At 56.8% G+C, this 14,587-nt stretch overlaps 1 protein-coding gene across 22 annotated transcripts in view; it reads left to right on the top strand.

Annotated features, from left to right (window-relative positions):
* Positions 1-14,587, top strand: part of NCOR1 (nuclear receptor corepressor 1) — a 163,792-nt gene that overhangs the window by 139,515 nt on the left and 9,690 nt on the right. For 19 of the 22 annotated variants that reach the window (XM_074342073.1, XM_074342074.1, XM_074342079.1 and 16 more), the window contains 12 exons: positions 770-853; positions 1,311-1,567; positions 1,816-2,176; positions 3,811-4,038; positions 5,915-6,124; positions 6,489-6,638; positions 6,949-7,044; positions 9,012-9,177; positions 9,332-9,819; positions 11,977-12,105; positions 12,464-12,618; positions 12,768-12,991. In XM_074342073.1, coding sequence (XP_074198174.1) covers positions 770-853; positions 1,311-1,567; positions 1,816-2,176; positions 3,811-4,038; positions 5,915-6,124; positions 6,489-6,638; positions 6,949-7,044; positions 9,012-9,177; positions 9,332-9,819; positions 11,977-12,105; positions 12,464-12,618; positions 12,768-12,991 — 2,548 coding nt within the window. The remainder of the gene's footprint in view (positions 1-769; positions 854-1,310; positions 1,568-1,815; positions 2,177-3,810; positions 4,039-5,914; positions 6,125-6,488; positions 6,639-6,948; positions 7,045-9,011; positions 9,178-9,331; positions 9,820-11,976; positions 12,106-12,463; positions 12,619-12,767; positions 12,992-14,587) is intronic. The other 3 variants (XM_074342076.1, XM_074342082.1, XM_074342090.1) reach the window with 1 other exon arrangement.

The raw sequence follows: 14,587 nt of genomic DNA, 5'->3' as shown, positions 1-14,587 counted from the left end.
ACTGCTCTGCGCCCGTCTCCCCGTCGGCCGAGGGGCTGGGTGTTTAATTCTGTGTGTGAGGACGGGGCGCGGGCGTCCTGCCCGTGCTGCCCATGGGGCGCGCGTTCCTAAGTCGGTTGTTTTGTTGGTGTCACGTTCCTTAAATCTTAACCTGTCTCAAACGTTTAACTTTAATCTAGATGAAATTCTAAAAACAGTGTGAGGTCTTAGAAGGCCTGTGTAATTTTCTAAGAGCTGGATTTTTGCTGTAGTAAAAAAAAAAAAATCACTTTCCTTAATTCAGGTTTGTTGGCAACATAACCTGGAACTTCTTAGGAGGTTCTCTGGCTCTTTGATTTTGATTTGCTGTTTCATTTGCTGTATTTTACCCACCTCTGAGGTGTCCGTCTTTGGCGTTCCAGAGCCGAGAGCGGTTTCCAGCCCCCCTGTGTGCCCTCTCGCCGTGGTGAACGGCACTGGGGCTTCAGACTTGGCTCTGAAAGCGCTGGTCCTTGCCGTGTGGCCCGCAGTAGACGCCCTGCATGGCCAGCTCCTGACTGGGAAACGTGTAAAAGGGAGCGAGTGATGTCATGCTGGTACCTGCAGCTTTTATGTTTCCCGTGATGTTCTTCTGAATAGTCTGCAAACTTAAAATGATGCCCCGTTCTGCACGGAGCCTCCGTCACCAGCACCTGCTCTCAGGGCAGTGTGACGTGTGTGACGTGTGTGACGAGGACGTGAACTGACCTGCACGTGTGTCTAACGCCTGGACCGCTTTCTCGTTTGGAAGGGCTGATATGCCGGGCGCTACCCAGGGGGAGCCCTCACGCGGACCTCAAGGAGAGGACTGTGCTGTCTGGGTCCATAATGCAGGGTAAGCCTTCCGCTCGCTCGCCTGCCTTCACGGCTGCCTCACGGGCACCGTGGTTCGGCATGAATTTGCCCTGCACGAAGCCTGTTTTTAAGGTATTTTCCCTTTTGAAATACTAGATATTTGAGTGCCGACTGTAACTCTTCTTCTCTGAGCTACGTGTCTATTTGAAGATGACACTTACCTAATCTCTGACTGCAGAGACTCCTTCGTTGTGTGAGAGCCATCCTGTGACTGGTGAACAGTGTCTTAACTCTTGGGCAGCCCTGGAAAGATAACGCCCGATGAGTGTTTCTCGGAGGGGCTGCTGCGAGGAGAAGCTGATTAGAAGCTGCAGGATGGCAGGGCACTGAGTTCTTGCACTGCAGTAAATTACATAGGGCAGAAATGACTGAAGTTTTTAGTGCCCAGTTCGGTGGCATTATTTTAATGAGTGTGTTTCTGGAATCCTTTCTTGAAGGCACACCAAGAGCGACCACTGAGAGCTTTGAAGACGGCCTTAAGTACCCCAAGCAGATTAAACGGGAGAGCCCGCCCATTCGCGCGTTCGAAGGCGCCATCAGCAAAGGGAAGCCTTACGACGGCATCACCACCATCAAAGAGATGGGGCGCTCGGTGCATGAGATCCCGCGGCAGGACGCGGCTGCTCCGGAGAGCCGGAAGACCCCAGAGGGGGTCCCGGGCACCAGGCCCATCGTCGAGGGCTCCATCTCCCAGGTACCCGCCCCGGCATCTGGGGGGGGTTCCAACGTGTGACGTAGTGATTGTAAGTCGTGCTTCAGACGGCAGGGCTCGTGGAACAAACGCGTAGGTGTGTGTGTGCTTTCTCCTTAGCCTTCCTCGTGTAGGAGTGTGGGAGCACGTCATGCGGGTGGGGTCGCACAGGCTGGGCGCACACCGGCTGAGGTCGCCGGGAGCCAGATGTGGCCCTTCCTGGGCCACCATGACGCTTGTCTCTCCCCTAGGGCACCCCCATCAAGTTTGACAGCAGCTCGGGTCCGTCTGCCATCAAGCACAACGTCAAGTCCCTGATCACGGGGCCTAGCAAGCTGCCGCGTGGGATGCCTCCGCTGGAAATCATGCCAGAGAGCGTGAAAGCAGCCGAGCGGGGCAAGTACGAGGACATGAAGGCGGGGGAGCCCGTGCGCTCCCGGCACACGTCGGTGGTGAGCTCCGGCCCCTCGGTCCTGCGGTCCACGCTGCACGAGGCCCCCAAAGCGCAGCTGAGCCCGGGGCTTTACGAGGACGCCAGCGCACGGCGCACGCCCGGCAGTTACGCCAGCACCGTGTCCAGAGGCTCCCCCATGCTGAGCAGAGCCCCCGATGGTGCGTCTCGCCCCGTCCCTGTCTGACCCCTGTCACCATGCTCGTCGCCCCTCCGCAGGCGGCATATGTCTGAGTGTCAGCTCAGCAGGTGACGCGTGCAGGCTGTGCCTGACACCCCCTCGGGCGGGGAAGACTGGCTACCTCCCAGGTTGAGAGGAGCCATAATGTAGGCCACGTACCTAGTATTTTAATTAAGTGCAGGGTGTGGTGCAGTCCAGAAATGCTCTAGAGTAAGAAATGCTTGGAGAGGGTTTTCATCCAGTCCTGTGGGGTTTTCTGGAGGCCCGTCTTGACCCGGGCTCGCGGTGCAGTCTGGTGCGCCGGTGGAGTTAGGCCATGGAGCGAGGCTGCTGAGCCTTGAACCAAGGTTCTTGGTACTGCGCTGGCGTGGACAGGTCGCTTCACTTCCCCGTGCTGTGGCTTCCTCGTCGTGCAATGGCGGCATGATAGGCGGCCTCACCTTGCTGGACTGTTGCGAGGAGGGCTGTGGGAGGGCAGCGCTGGCGTGCAGGAAGGACTTGGCAGCGTGCGCTCTGGTTGCTGGTGTTGCTGCCATCCTCACTGTGACCCTGCTCCTCCCCCAGCTTTGTGCTGCCGGCGGGGATGTCACTGAGGACAGGGGCGTGGATTTTTACCAGGTGTCCCGGAAATAATCTGAGGCCCTTAAAAATGTTTCCACTTATCATTTGAAACTGTACTGCAGTCCTTATCAGGGGCTTCTGTGCGGGGTCCTGGGCAGGACTCTGGGGCGGAGAGGGAGGGGGAGGCAGCGCCCGCTCAGGGGTAGGGGGAACCCAGGCCTGCGGGCTCTGGTTTTGGAGGAGAAGGACCTCCCTGCAGAGGGCAGGGCGCTCCGCGTTTGAGCAGGCTGCGGCGTGAGGTGCTGTGAGGAAGCAGCGTGACCTCTCGGTTTTGACAGGAAGGTTTGTTTGATTGTGGGGAAGTTGATACTATCAAAATACTAACAATTAGCCAGTGGGGATGGCTCCACAACATTGTGTGTGTGTGTCACGAAGTGTACGCTTTGAAATGGCTGAAACTAAATTCTGTGTTCTGTGTGTTTTACCGCAGTTGTTAAAGCAGTGGGGGGGGGCGGGTGGATGACCTGACCTCTGAGTCACGTCAGGGAGAACGGAGAGGCTAGAGCAGGGAGGGGTTGATGCTGGTGTGGTGACGAGCATCTTTGAGGGAGGACAGAGCCAGGGAGCAGCGGGACACAGCAAGGGGGGGAAGGCGGGCAGAGAGGGCGCGGGGTCGGCACGTGAGGGGTCCGGAGACTTGAGGATACTGGGTCATGCGGAAAGCAGGCTCCCCCGTGCTGAGCAGAGCCCCCGATGGTGCGTCCCGCCCCGTCCCTGTCGGGGGTTACAGGAGAGTGCTGCGTGTCATTTTCAGTCTTGGAGAACGTTCGGTGGTGAAGCCCGGTGCTGGGATCCCAGAGCGGGCCGTCTCCGAGTCACGGAGGCTTCCGCCAGTTCCTCACGTTTGCACGTTGAGTGTTGAATGTTAGTGGAAGGAGAAGGTCGGCTGTTACATGGATGTGGTCTGTATTTGAATGCCTGAGAAACAGATAAACACTGTCACACGCAGCGAGTTTGCGTAAGAATTTGTGGTGGTGGCCCTTTCTCTTCCAGTTACGATTTCTTCTAGCAAGTCCAGCAGTCACGAGAGAAAATCCACCCTGACGCCCACCCAGAGGGAGAGCATCGCCGCCAAGTCCCCGGTGCCGGGGGTGGACCCCGCGGTCAGCCACAGCCCCTTCGAGCCCCACCACAGGGCCGGCGCGCCCGGGGAGGTGTATCGCAGCCACCTCCCCACACATCTGGACCCAGCCCTGCCGTTCCACCGTGCTCTGGACCCTGGTAAGCGCAGTGCCGAGTGAGAACGTAAGGCAAAGGAACGAGTCACCTGCATGACTTCCTCAACTTGCTGTTGTGAGGGTACAGCAGGCAGACAGCTGCGCGCGTCGTCAGCGTCCAGCTCAGCGAGCCTTCACACGCTGGGCATCTGTGGGACCAGCACCCACGTCAGGAAGCAGAACATTACCAGCACCCCTAAAGAAAAATGCTAGATAGATGGAAAGCCCTCCTATCTGATAGCGTCTGGTTGAGCTGATTGGAAAAATAGGTTAATGTGAAGAACTTTTTTTAATGGAAGTACTGGGGATTGAACGCGGGCCCTCGTGCCGTCTAAGCCCACACTCCTGCTGAGCTGTGCCCACCTCCGTGAAGAATGGTTTTTAATGACACAGACATACCTTGTGCGTTTTAATTTACAACACAGACACTCGTTTACCAGTGTTCTGCCGTACGGTCAGGGCCACTGTCAGTCTTGTACAAATGACAGTCACTCATTTCCATGTTCAATTTTTTAAGTGAAGCTAGAATTTAAAGACACTTCAAAGCAATCTAAATACAGCATCCTTCTAGCGTTTCCCCAGTCTTTTGAAGTTACCTAGTCCATACCTAACTCAGCTGTTGCACTGAGTCTTTCCAAAGCAGCCAGCCGAGCTTCTAGAGAGACCACCCTTTTGCTGCTTCTCTGATTTACAGACTCTTTCCCTAAGTTACATAATTACAGCGGCAAGTACAGGAAGGAACTTCTGAACAGACCCCACTGACGGTGGCCTTGGCGGGTGAGACGCGTGCAGCTTTCCAGGAGAGCGGTCTGCACTGGGCACAGGGCTGGTGGGTTGGCTGGGCTGTCTTGATGTCAGCGCCGTCAAGCTGTCTGCCACTTGGGAACGCTGAGTCTCAGACACACCCCTGGTTCTTCAGGGGCTATCTCCCAGGACTGAGGTGGAAGCCCCACACTGTCAGCCGGCACTTAGCTGGGAGTCCCAGACGAGGGGAAGCAGACACTCCAGAAAGCTCGTCACATGTCCTTCGAGGGAGAACATGTCCCTCACGCTCTCAGAATGTTTGCACTTTGACTTAGTATTTATCACCGTCCTTTAGAGCAGTTTCACTGGTTTGTCAACTTTGAGTTGGAGCTGGAGTGTGAGTGTCCTGAGAATAGAGGCGTCACCCTCTGCTTTTTCTCCTTCCAGTTTTGTTGAGCTGTCGTTGACATACCGCGCTGTGTAAGCTCACAGTGTGTGTTAGCTCCTGCCTCTTCCCACCCCCACCCTTCCTGGCATCTGGGTCCTGTGCCAACCCAGAGGTGCCGAACTGCAGCCTGGGGGCCAAGCCCTGCTGCTGCCTGTCTGTGCAAATGAAGTTCTATCAGAATGCAGCCCCATCCATTCCTTTACATGACCAAAGCTGAAAATACTTAGCGCCCGGCCCTTCACAGGCTAGTCTCTGCCCTGAGCACGTGCACTCATCAGAAGGGTGAAGACTGTTCGTTACAAAGTATTTCCACGTGTATTTCCCCTTAGTTGTGGGAGATGATCAACGCTACAAAACACAATTTTAATTTCAGACACAGCTCTTGGAGACTTCAGGTGGGAAATCTAATAGTTACAGGGCAAAGATTGAAAGTGGAACTACTTGAGAATTGTTTTAGCTCCTGTTCTGGTGGTAAAAAGCTGAGTGCTCCCACTCTGTCCAGCGTGTCCACCGCCGTCCATGGCACCTGACATCAGTGGTCCTGTCATAACGCTGATGTGTCGGGTCTAAGCAGAACTGACCCCACACATGAGCTCAGCAGGTGCTTATTCCAGACTCTGTGGGTGATGTTGGGCAGAGGAGTCCCCCCCAGACCAAGCTAAGGGCAGTTCTCTCTCCTTTCCCCCAGCAGCTGCCGCGTACCTGTTTCAGAGACAGCTGTCGCCCACTCCCGGCTACCCGAGCCAGTACCAGCTGTATGCGATGGAGAACACGAGGCAGACCATCCTGAACGACTACATCACCTCGCAGCAGATGCAAGTGAACCTGCGCCCCGACGTGGCCAGAGGGCTCTCCCCGCGGGAGCAGCAGCTGAGCCTCCCGTACCCGGCCGCCAGGGGTGTGTGTCTGCACAGCTCAGGTGGAGCCTGGGGAAGGAGCGAGGGGTGGAGAAGGGGACCATCCCTTCTGTCTGTGAGGGACCCAGATGAGCGTGCTCAGGTCTGAAATCACAGTTTTACCAGTCGGCCCCCCCCTTCGGTCTGTCCCTGCGCTAGGCTGCTGGTGTGGGCACAGCATTTTGTGCCCTTCTCTAGATTACAGAAGCTCTTACAGAGCCGTGATGCCCTTAAACAGCTTGGTTTACACTCTCTGCAAGTCATCACTGGGTTTTAGAGAGAAGCAGAATGAAAGGCACGCGCAGCTCTGCATCCGTAGACTGACGCTCGAACCTGACACAACCGTGCTGTATTTCTTTGGACCAGGAATCATTGACCTGACCAACATGCCTCCAGCAATTTTAGTGCCTCATCCAGGGGGAACAACTACGCCTCCCATGGACAGAATCACGTACATCCCCGGCACCCAGATCACCTTCCCCCCCAGGCCGTACAACTCGGCATCCCTGTCTCCAGGTGAGAGCCTGCGGTCACACACGTGCGTTCACAGAACAGCCTTTGAGGGTACTTTTTCCCCATTCGGTCTGCACATTTTCTTGAGTATTCAGTAGTCATTCCTGCGTGCCGTCTGTCCCTAGGTGCTCCAGAAATTCCCTGGAGTTTGTGTTGTCTCTGCTTACCACCTGAGACTCTAAATACAGCAGACCTCCTTCACCTCAAATGTGGAACTTGCTGAAAAACTTTCAGTCCCTTAAGAATTAAAAAATTGTTTGCTGGACCTGCCAGTGGACGTTCTGTCCTCAAGTCGCAGGCCTGTGTTTTACAGGACACTCGACACACCTTGCTGCGGCGGCAAGCGCCGAGCGGGAGAAGGAGCGGGAGCGCCTGGCCGCGGCCCCCTCGGACCTGTACCTGCGGCCAGGTGGGTGCGGGGCTGGGGCGCGGGCGCGGCCGGGACCTGAGCTCCTGCAGCCTGACGCAGCCGGCGGAGGCTCCCAGCTGCGTGGGGAGGCGGGGAAGGAGGGTTGGAAGGTCGTGACGTTCAGAGTCACGGCTCGGTGCAGGAGGCAGGTGCTGTGGGGACAGGGCACTTGCATGGCAGTGGCGTGAAGCGGTGAGGACCCAGCAGGTGGCGTGGTCCGTGCCGCGAGGACCACAGGACCGTCACTGCATCCTCTGACACACCCTCTGGGTCTCGGCGGCGGCCTGAGCTGTGTGGACACTGGGAGCGGCCAGGAAGTTGCTGCTGGGACACGGCGGCTGGGATGCCCGAGGGACTCGGCAGTCACGAGGCGGGGAGGGGCGAGACGAGTGGGCGCAGACGGGTCACGGTTTTTACCTTGGATGCAGCTGGTCCACACACCTCTGGAACATTTGTTCTTATCCGCGGTGTAACTGTCTCTCAGTGAGATCAGACCACTTGTCACGTCTGTGTTGTCAGGCAGACACGGATCTGGCATTTAGGAGGGAGGGCAGAGCGTGCCGGTGTGAGCGAGTCTGCGGGAGTGGGGATTGGACGGTGCAGGGCGGAGCAGGCCGGGCCTGAGGTGTTTCTGGGAGGGCAGGACAAGGTGGAGGCAAAGGGGGCCAGAGGCAGCGCAGAACCGGAGGGTGACCTTCCCCCTGGTCACAGGAGACACACCCTCTGAACTGAAGTGTGGCACCGGAGGGAGGGGCCCAGGGCCGGTCATCACACGTGACCGCCACACCGTCCTTGGGGCTTTGTTGTAGCTGACCCGGTGGTTGCAGAGCCTAAAGGCACTTCGATGTGACCTGCCCTCTGGATCTGTGATGAAATCACTCGTGTCTGAGCACAGGAGGTGCTTCAACAAACAGTGAGGCAGCACCCAGTGCTGGCTGTATGTTGGCTGCATACAACCCTGGAGATTGACACAGTTGAAGAAAGCCAAGCGCAGGCTGTACACCGCTTTTCTATCTGTAAAGGTGCTTGTGATCCCACCGATGAATAGCATGCACATCTAAGACGATAAATGCTATTCTTCTCCGTCGGACACTTGAGCGGTTGGTCTGTGTGGAGGTGTCCGCGGAGACCCATGCCCCGTCAGTGGCCGCGTGAACGCGGACCGCCGCCTCACAGACACGAGAACTTACACGGCAGCCCCGCCTACCGGGGTGTGTGCGCGGGAAAAGTGCCCGTGTGGACCGGTGTAGGCCGGGGGCTCGGGCGGTGCCGGCCAGCCCTGCTCTGTGAGGGAGTGTGTGCTGGGACTGCTGCTCCCGGGGACGTCAAGTCACAGTCAGGAGGTGGAGGGGACAGTGGTTCCACACGGGATCTGAGATCGTCGGACAGAAGGAGCTTTGAGCAGGTCCGGGCTGTGGCTTTGTCACGGAGGAGCTGTGGCTCAGATGCCGAAGCCGCGGAGTTGGCGGGGCCGAGCTCCTGGGGAGGATGCGTCGGAGGTGAGCCCGCGGGCAGGGGGCGCCCAGGCCCCGGGCAGCGAGGTGCCTCGTTCGTCCTGACCCCTAAAGGTTGTTCTGAACTTCCTTTTGGAAACGATACACACACACACCAGAGTCTGAGGGAAAACAAGAGAGGTGGACATAACCTGATCTGGGTCAGGACTTCATCGTTGGCATTATCTTTATTTCTCTTCGGAATCAAGGTAGAAACTTGTCACAGAGATGGAAATAACAGTAAATGACAGCTGGTGTCTGTTTCAAGTTTGCCACGAGCGTGGCTTCACCTCGTCTCTGTGGAGACACCCTCGTGGGACGCACTCCTCTGGGGGCCTGAAAGTGGGGTATCAGGGTTCTTGGCCTCGGCTTCCTTTTTTCTGTCTAGGAGCATCAGGAGGCGAACGGCCCCCGGTGCTGCGGTCCCCAGCCTCTTCCTCACGGCCCGTCTCTCTTTCTCCTTCGGCCCCGCAGGCTCCGAGCAGCCCGGCCGACCCGGCAGCCACGGCTACGTCCGCTCCCCGTCCCCTTCGGTCAGAGCTCAGGAGCCCGTGTTGCAGCAGAGACCCAGCGTCTTCCAGGGAACCAACGGAACCAGTGTGATCACACCTTTGGACCCGAGCGCTCAGCTGCGAATCATGTAAGTGTCCGTGCATCTGGACGCAGAGCCCCGTCTCACACGTGCGTTCCTTGACATGCAGGCCGCGCCTTTTCCTCCTGCCCCGCTCTCGCTCTGCTTTGCTGCACACCCCGCGGCACCCCCTTCACGGGCTGTGGTTTGGTTTTGTTTTCAGGCCGCTGCCTGCCGGGGGCCCTTCCATCAGCCAGGGCCTGCCGGCCTCGCGTTACAACACGGCTGCGGACGCCCTGGCTGCCCTGGTGGACGCCGCAGCTTCTGCCCCCCAGATGGACGTGTCCAAAACGAAAGAGAGTAAGCACGAAGCCGCCAGGTTGGAAGAAACTTTGCGCAGCAGGTCAGCCGCAGTCAGTGAGCAGCAGCTAGAGAAGGGCACGGAGGCGGAGAAGCGAGCCGGGCAGTGTGCGTGCGCCTCCGCTCCCCCGCCGGGTGGCAGGCCCCAGCCTCACCCTGCGGTGGTTCACCCTGAGGCTGGGAAGGAGAAGGGGCCTCCTCCCAAGTCCCGATACGAGGAGGAGCTCAGGACCCGAGGAAAGACCACCATTACCGCAGCCAACTTCATAGACGTGATCATCACCCGGCAGATCGCCTCGGACAAGGACGGCAGGGAACGCGGCCCCCAGAGCTCAGACTCTTCCGGCAGCTGTATGTATCGCCGCCGGGCACGCCTGCGGTCCCCAGTTCGGGATGACTTGATCTCCTAGGGCACGCGCCACAGCTGGTGTAAACGTCTGGGCAGTGAATGGAGTGCGAAGGCTTTTGGGTTGATGGTGCAAAACCGGCTCTTCTGCTGTTCTGGTTATTTAAGTATCAGAGTCTCTGAAGTACAGCAGCTGAAGTGTTTTCCATGAGAAAACCTCGCCCTTCATGGAGCTCAGGGTGGAAAGGAGACAGGCAGCAGGAGGGTGACAGGTGTCACCAGGCTCTGTGCTCCTGAGGCCACATCTCAAATGCTTTCTAGGGTGTGCTTCAGTATTTAGGCCCCCAGAGCTGTTTACGTCTTTTTTTCTAAGATAGAGAATTTCTAAAAGTGACCCCGCCTCGTTGGCGATCACTATCATCGGTAATCGGTGTTCACGTTGCGCCGTTCTGGCAGCTGGATTTTGATCAAGTCTGGTTAGTCATTTGACGTCTACCTTGAAGTGTAAGAGTTCACAGATCTACAGTAAAATGCTAGAAAAGTTACTTTAAACTTATTTTGACCTATTCTGTATCGCATTCTTGAAGCTACAGGCAGATACGTAAACAAGCACCTATCAGCACCTGGAGTGACTTAGCTGCGCCTAGGCGTCTCCCTGGGTTCAGCTAATGGAACTGAGTCGGAGACAAAGAGAAAAATGGTTTCTGTGCGCCCACGTGAGATGTGTGGCCCTGTCTGCTTCTGCGCCTGAGGGTGTCTGTCTGGGTAGATGCCCACTGCTGAGGCTTCTGGTGGCCTGCTGTGTCAGTGGAAAATGTCCTTTAGCCTGGGGTGATGAGAATCGGCAAAATAGGTGTTGTCCGTGCAGAAAATGGCTGGAGGAGGAAGCCGCACAGTCACATGGACAGGCCTCCTGGTCGGTGGTCCCAGCCACACGGGACCCCCGCCCCAGCCCACTGAAGCCCCATCGCCGGGCGGCACTGCCCTTCCCCTGGCGTCGCGGTAGGTGGGAGAGCAGAGCCCGCCTGCCCTCCAGCTGCTCGCTTTCTGAGCGCGCTTCTCCTGCATCCCTGAGTTGGTTCCTGTGGGAAGCCCCCGGCTCTCCCCGGGACCCACTGTGGCTCCCCGTTTTTCTCTCCAGGGCCTCCCCTCCCCGCATCCCCTGAGGGTGCACTGGAGCCAGGCCCTCTGTGGATGAGCTCGGGGTTGGTGCACGGGCAGCGGGGAGCACCGTTCACCGAGGAGCGTGAAGTGCTTGTTCACCGAAGACAGTCCCCAGCCCGGCTGTCAGGACTAGACCCAGGCGGCTGCAGCTCCCGGGAGACCCGAGGGCGGGAGGAGAGAGGGCTGTTCTGCTGGCTATCGGAGGGCGGGCGGCGGGCGCTGGCAGGGTTCATGCCTGCCTTGTGCATGGGAGCGTCCACTGGTCGCACCCGCTGCCTGGCCAGTGTCCCTGTGCTGCGGGGAACACTCGGACATCACAGGACTCCTGAGCAGGAGGCCGCACCTGCCTCTCCCGTCTCCGCCCTGAGGCCGCGGCGGGACTGAGAGGCGGCCGGGACGCCCACCGCGGACCCTCAGTCTCCTTGGGCCGGCCCATCGGTCAGCCTGCCCCCCTTCACACCGCCCCCCACTCGTGCTTCTCCTCACAGCGTGCCAGGCACTGACTGGCTCGGGGAGCTCTGTCTGCAGTCCTTGGTGCTCTGAGAGCATCGTTACGTGATGTTACTTCACCCGCAGCTTCCAAGTCCCCGCGCTGAGGAGGAGCTGGCTGCGCACAGGGCTGAAGTGACTGGAGACAACAGACTGTTGACCTACGCTCCTGGGTGTTTGGCCTCTTTTGAGGAGTGTTTCCTGGTGCTTTTCTTTTCCAGCTCCCAGGAGAACGTTGCAAACCTGTTTCTATTCCGCCTCACCTAAAGGTCTCAGAGCCCAGGGAAGTGCATTCGCTCCGCGCGCCCCGGCGCCCAGCGCGGGAGCCCCGAGGTGGCGCTGGCCGGCCCCCGACACATTCCCTGAGCTGTCTGTTGTCCTCCACCCCAGGTGCCACCGGACGCTTCTCGGAATAAGAAATGAAGAGAAGCAGATAGGTTTGAAGAGCTCAGACTTTTAAAGCTTTTCATAGAATTAGTTTTAAAATAAGATTCTTTCTTCTCTTAAAGTGTCTTCTCACCGGTATGAAGCCCCGAGCGACGCCATCGAGGTGATAAGCCCGGCCAGCTCCCCCGCGCCGCCGCCCGAGGGGCTGCCGGGCTGCCCGCCCGAGCGGGGGAGGGCCAGCCAGCCGGAAGGTGGGTGTCCCCGCCTCCGCCCTCGCTGTGTGTCCAGACCGTGTATGGAAATCGCTGCTTTGTTTGAGAGGAAACTTGTATGAGTCCAGAAACGTTTAAAACTGCAGAAATGGAAACTGGCTTTAAACCACTGTTGATTATGTCTGTGTGTGTTTCAGTGGTGCAGCAAGCAGCAGACAGGGGTTGTGTGTGCACGCCCGTTCTCTCACACTTTATTCTGTGTTAGCCTTCTGGTTTTTGTCAGTGAATACATATTTTTTCCTCAAAATTAAGAGATGAATTATGTTTAATCTTTGCTGATGAGCAGGAGGCAGGGCCCTCCTGGAGTAAGATGTCTTGTCTGTCTGTCCTGCGTTAGGCGAGGCCACCAGACAGTACGAAGGACCATCACACCACTACCGCCCGCAGCAGGGATCGCCGTCCCCGCAGCAGCCGCCCCCGTCTTCCCAGGCCGAGGGGGTGGGGCAGGTGCCCCGGACACACCGACTCATCACACTCGCCGACCACATCTGCGTGAGTGTCTCCCCGCGCTTGTCTCTGTTTCGGGTCGTGCAGAAGGCACGTATCACGCAGTCACAACAGGGATGTCCAGACTTTGTATGGTGTACTTTTTCTGCAGCTACTCGGTGGATTTAACCATTTCCTTCTTTTCTTATTCACAGCAAATTATCACACAAGATTTTGCTAGAAATCAAGTTTCCTCGCAGCCTCCCCAGCAGCCCCCCACCTCCACATTCCAGAACTCACCGTCTGCACTGGTGTCGACACCTGTGAGGACTAAAGCGTCAAACCGTTACAGCCCGGAATCCCAGTCCCAGTCTGCTCACCATCAAAGACCAGGTTCACGGGTCTCTCCAGAGAACCTCGTGGACAAGTCGAGGGGCAGGTATGGTCTGTATTTCAAGCCGTTTCTTATATCTGAGTTTCTTTACCACTCCTCCCTGGACGGTGTCAGTGAGGGTTTTCCTTTGCACATTATTCGTGGGATGTCCACGGTCTGGGCAGCTGGTGCCATGTCCTAGAACGCATGGAAAACCTGACCGCCCCCCTGTTGTGAGTTTGCAGAGACGGTTTTGGAGACTGGCGTTTGGTGGTGGCATAGGGACACTTTGTGTGGTTCTTGGGAATCATAAAAACGTTGGCATGTTTAGGAACCTGATACTAAATCACGAAAGCGAGGCCAGGAGAGAGGAAGCAGGCCTTGTGCGGCAGGGCCGCCTGGGGAAGCGTGTATCCTCTTTCCTCGTGCTCCGTGCTTGGGTTTTTAAAAGCTGAATGCAGGGTTGTTGAGGGTGGTAGCCTGACTGTTGGCATGTGTTAACTGACAGAGCAGCACAGACATTCCTAAAATGCAAACAGTGCTGAGAACAAGATAGGGGACCAGCAGGTCAGAGACTGGTGAATACGTGGAGGTTGCGGTGGATGGAGGCACCAGGCAGTGAAGCCGTTAACTCAGAGCACGGGAAGGGGCGTTTGCAGCTGAGGTGGTTCTCCAGCCTCGTACCGGCCCCTCAGTTAGCAAAGAACATAAAGAAGTAAGAACAGTGAGTTTAAGAAGCCGAATGGTGCTCATCTGAGGGAGAAAACATAAAACTTTATTGTGGGATTTTGCAAACACACCAGAGCCCGGCTGCAGCTCGGTCTCATCAGCTCGGGGCCAGTTCTGTTTCTTTGTAGCCCCTTCGCCCCACCCTCAAACTGGATTATTTTGAAGCGAATCTCGGCCATCATAATTTCAGGAAGCTGGATGATCTTAAGGATGAGATGAAAACACATTGTCTTTTACCAGCAAAAACAAAGAGCCCAGTTACCGGAGGCGGAGAGAGAGCTGGCTGTGCGGCCGAGCCGTCGAAGCACAGGCCGGAGGTTCTGAGCGACCGATGGCACTGATGCAAAGAAAGTCCGTCGGACTTTTTCACTTGTAGTTTCTGCACCGCCCCACCTGTGCATCTCAGTGAGGAATGCTACATTGCTTTCACTGGTTTTAGTCATATTACCTGGTTTTATAGTTTAAAATGTTCACACAATCAATAGTGGTGTTCAGACACCATCAACTGACTTTTCAATCTGTGAACAAAACACAGAGGCACTTTCCTAGAGTTCTAGAACAGAAATCCCATGAAAATGGCTGAGGATGCCGTGTGGACAAACGAGAGGTTAAAATAAAGCACGCAACAACATGGAGAAGGCAGGCAGTTTCCCTTGTCCACGGAGGGAACTGACGGTCTGGCTTCAAGTTCGAGAAATCAAGAAAGGTGTGAGATGGATTATTCAGGTCAGTTTGCGGGAACCACCAAAGAACTAAAGGAAAAATGGCCCCCTGAGAACTGGATGGGGCTTACTGGGGAGCAAATGACACATAGTATGTGTAGTTATACTGAACTGTGATAGTAATAAAAGCAGGTCACCTGACACCTGACAGGTTTCCGTTTGGTCCTCAGGTCCTTTATCTCCTAACTTACTGGGGAAATACCTGGGTCGG

This window comes from Camelus bactrianus, chromosome 16, assembly GCF_048773025.1.
Source record: "Camelus bactrianus isolate YW-2024 breed Bactrian camel chromosome 16, ASM4877302v1, whole genome shotgun sequence".
Lineage (NCBI taxonomy): Eukaryota > Metazoa > Chordata > Mammalia > Artiodactyla > Camelidae > Camelus > Camelus bactrianus.
Note: the sequence above shows the minus strand (reverse complement) of the source record. Positions and strands in the feature narration are given on the sequence as shown.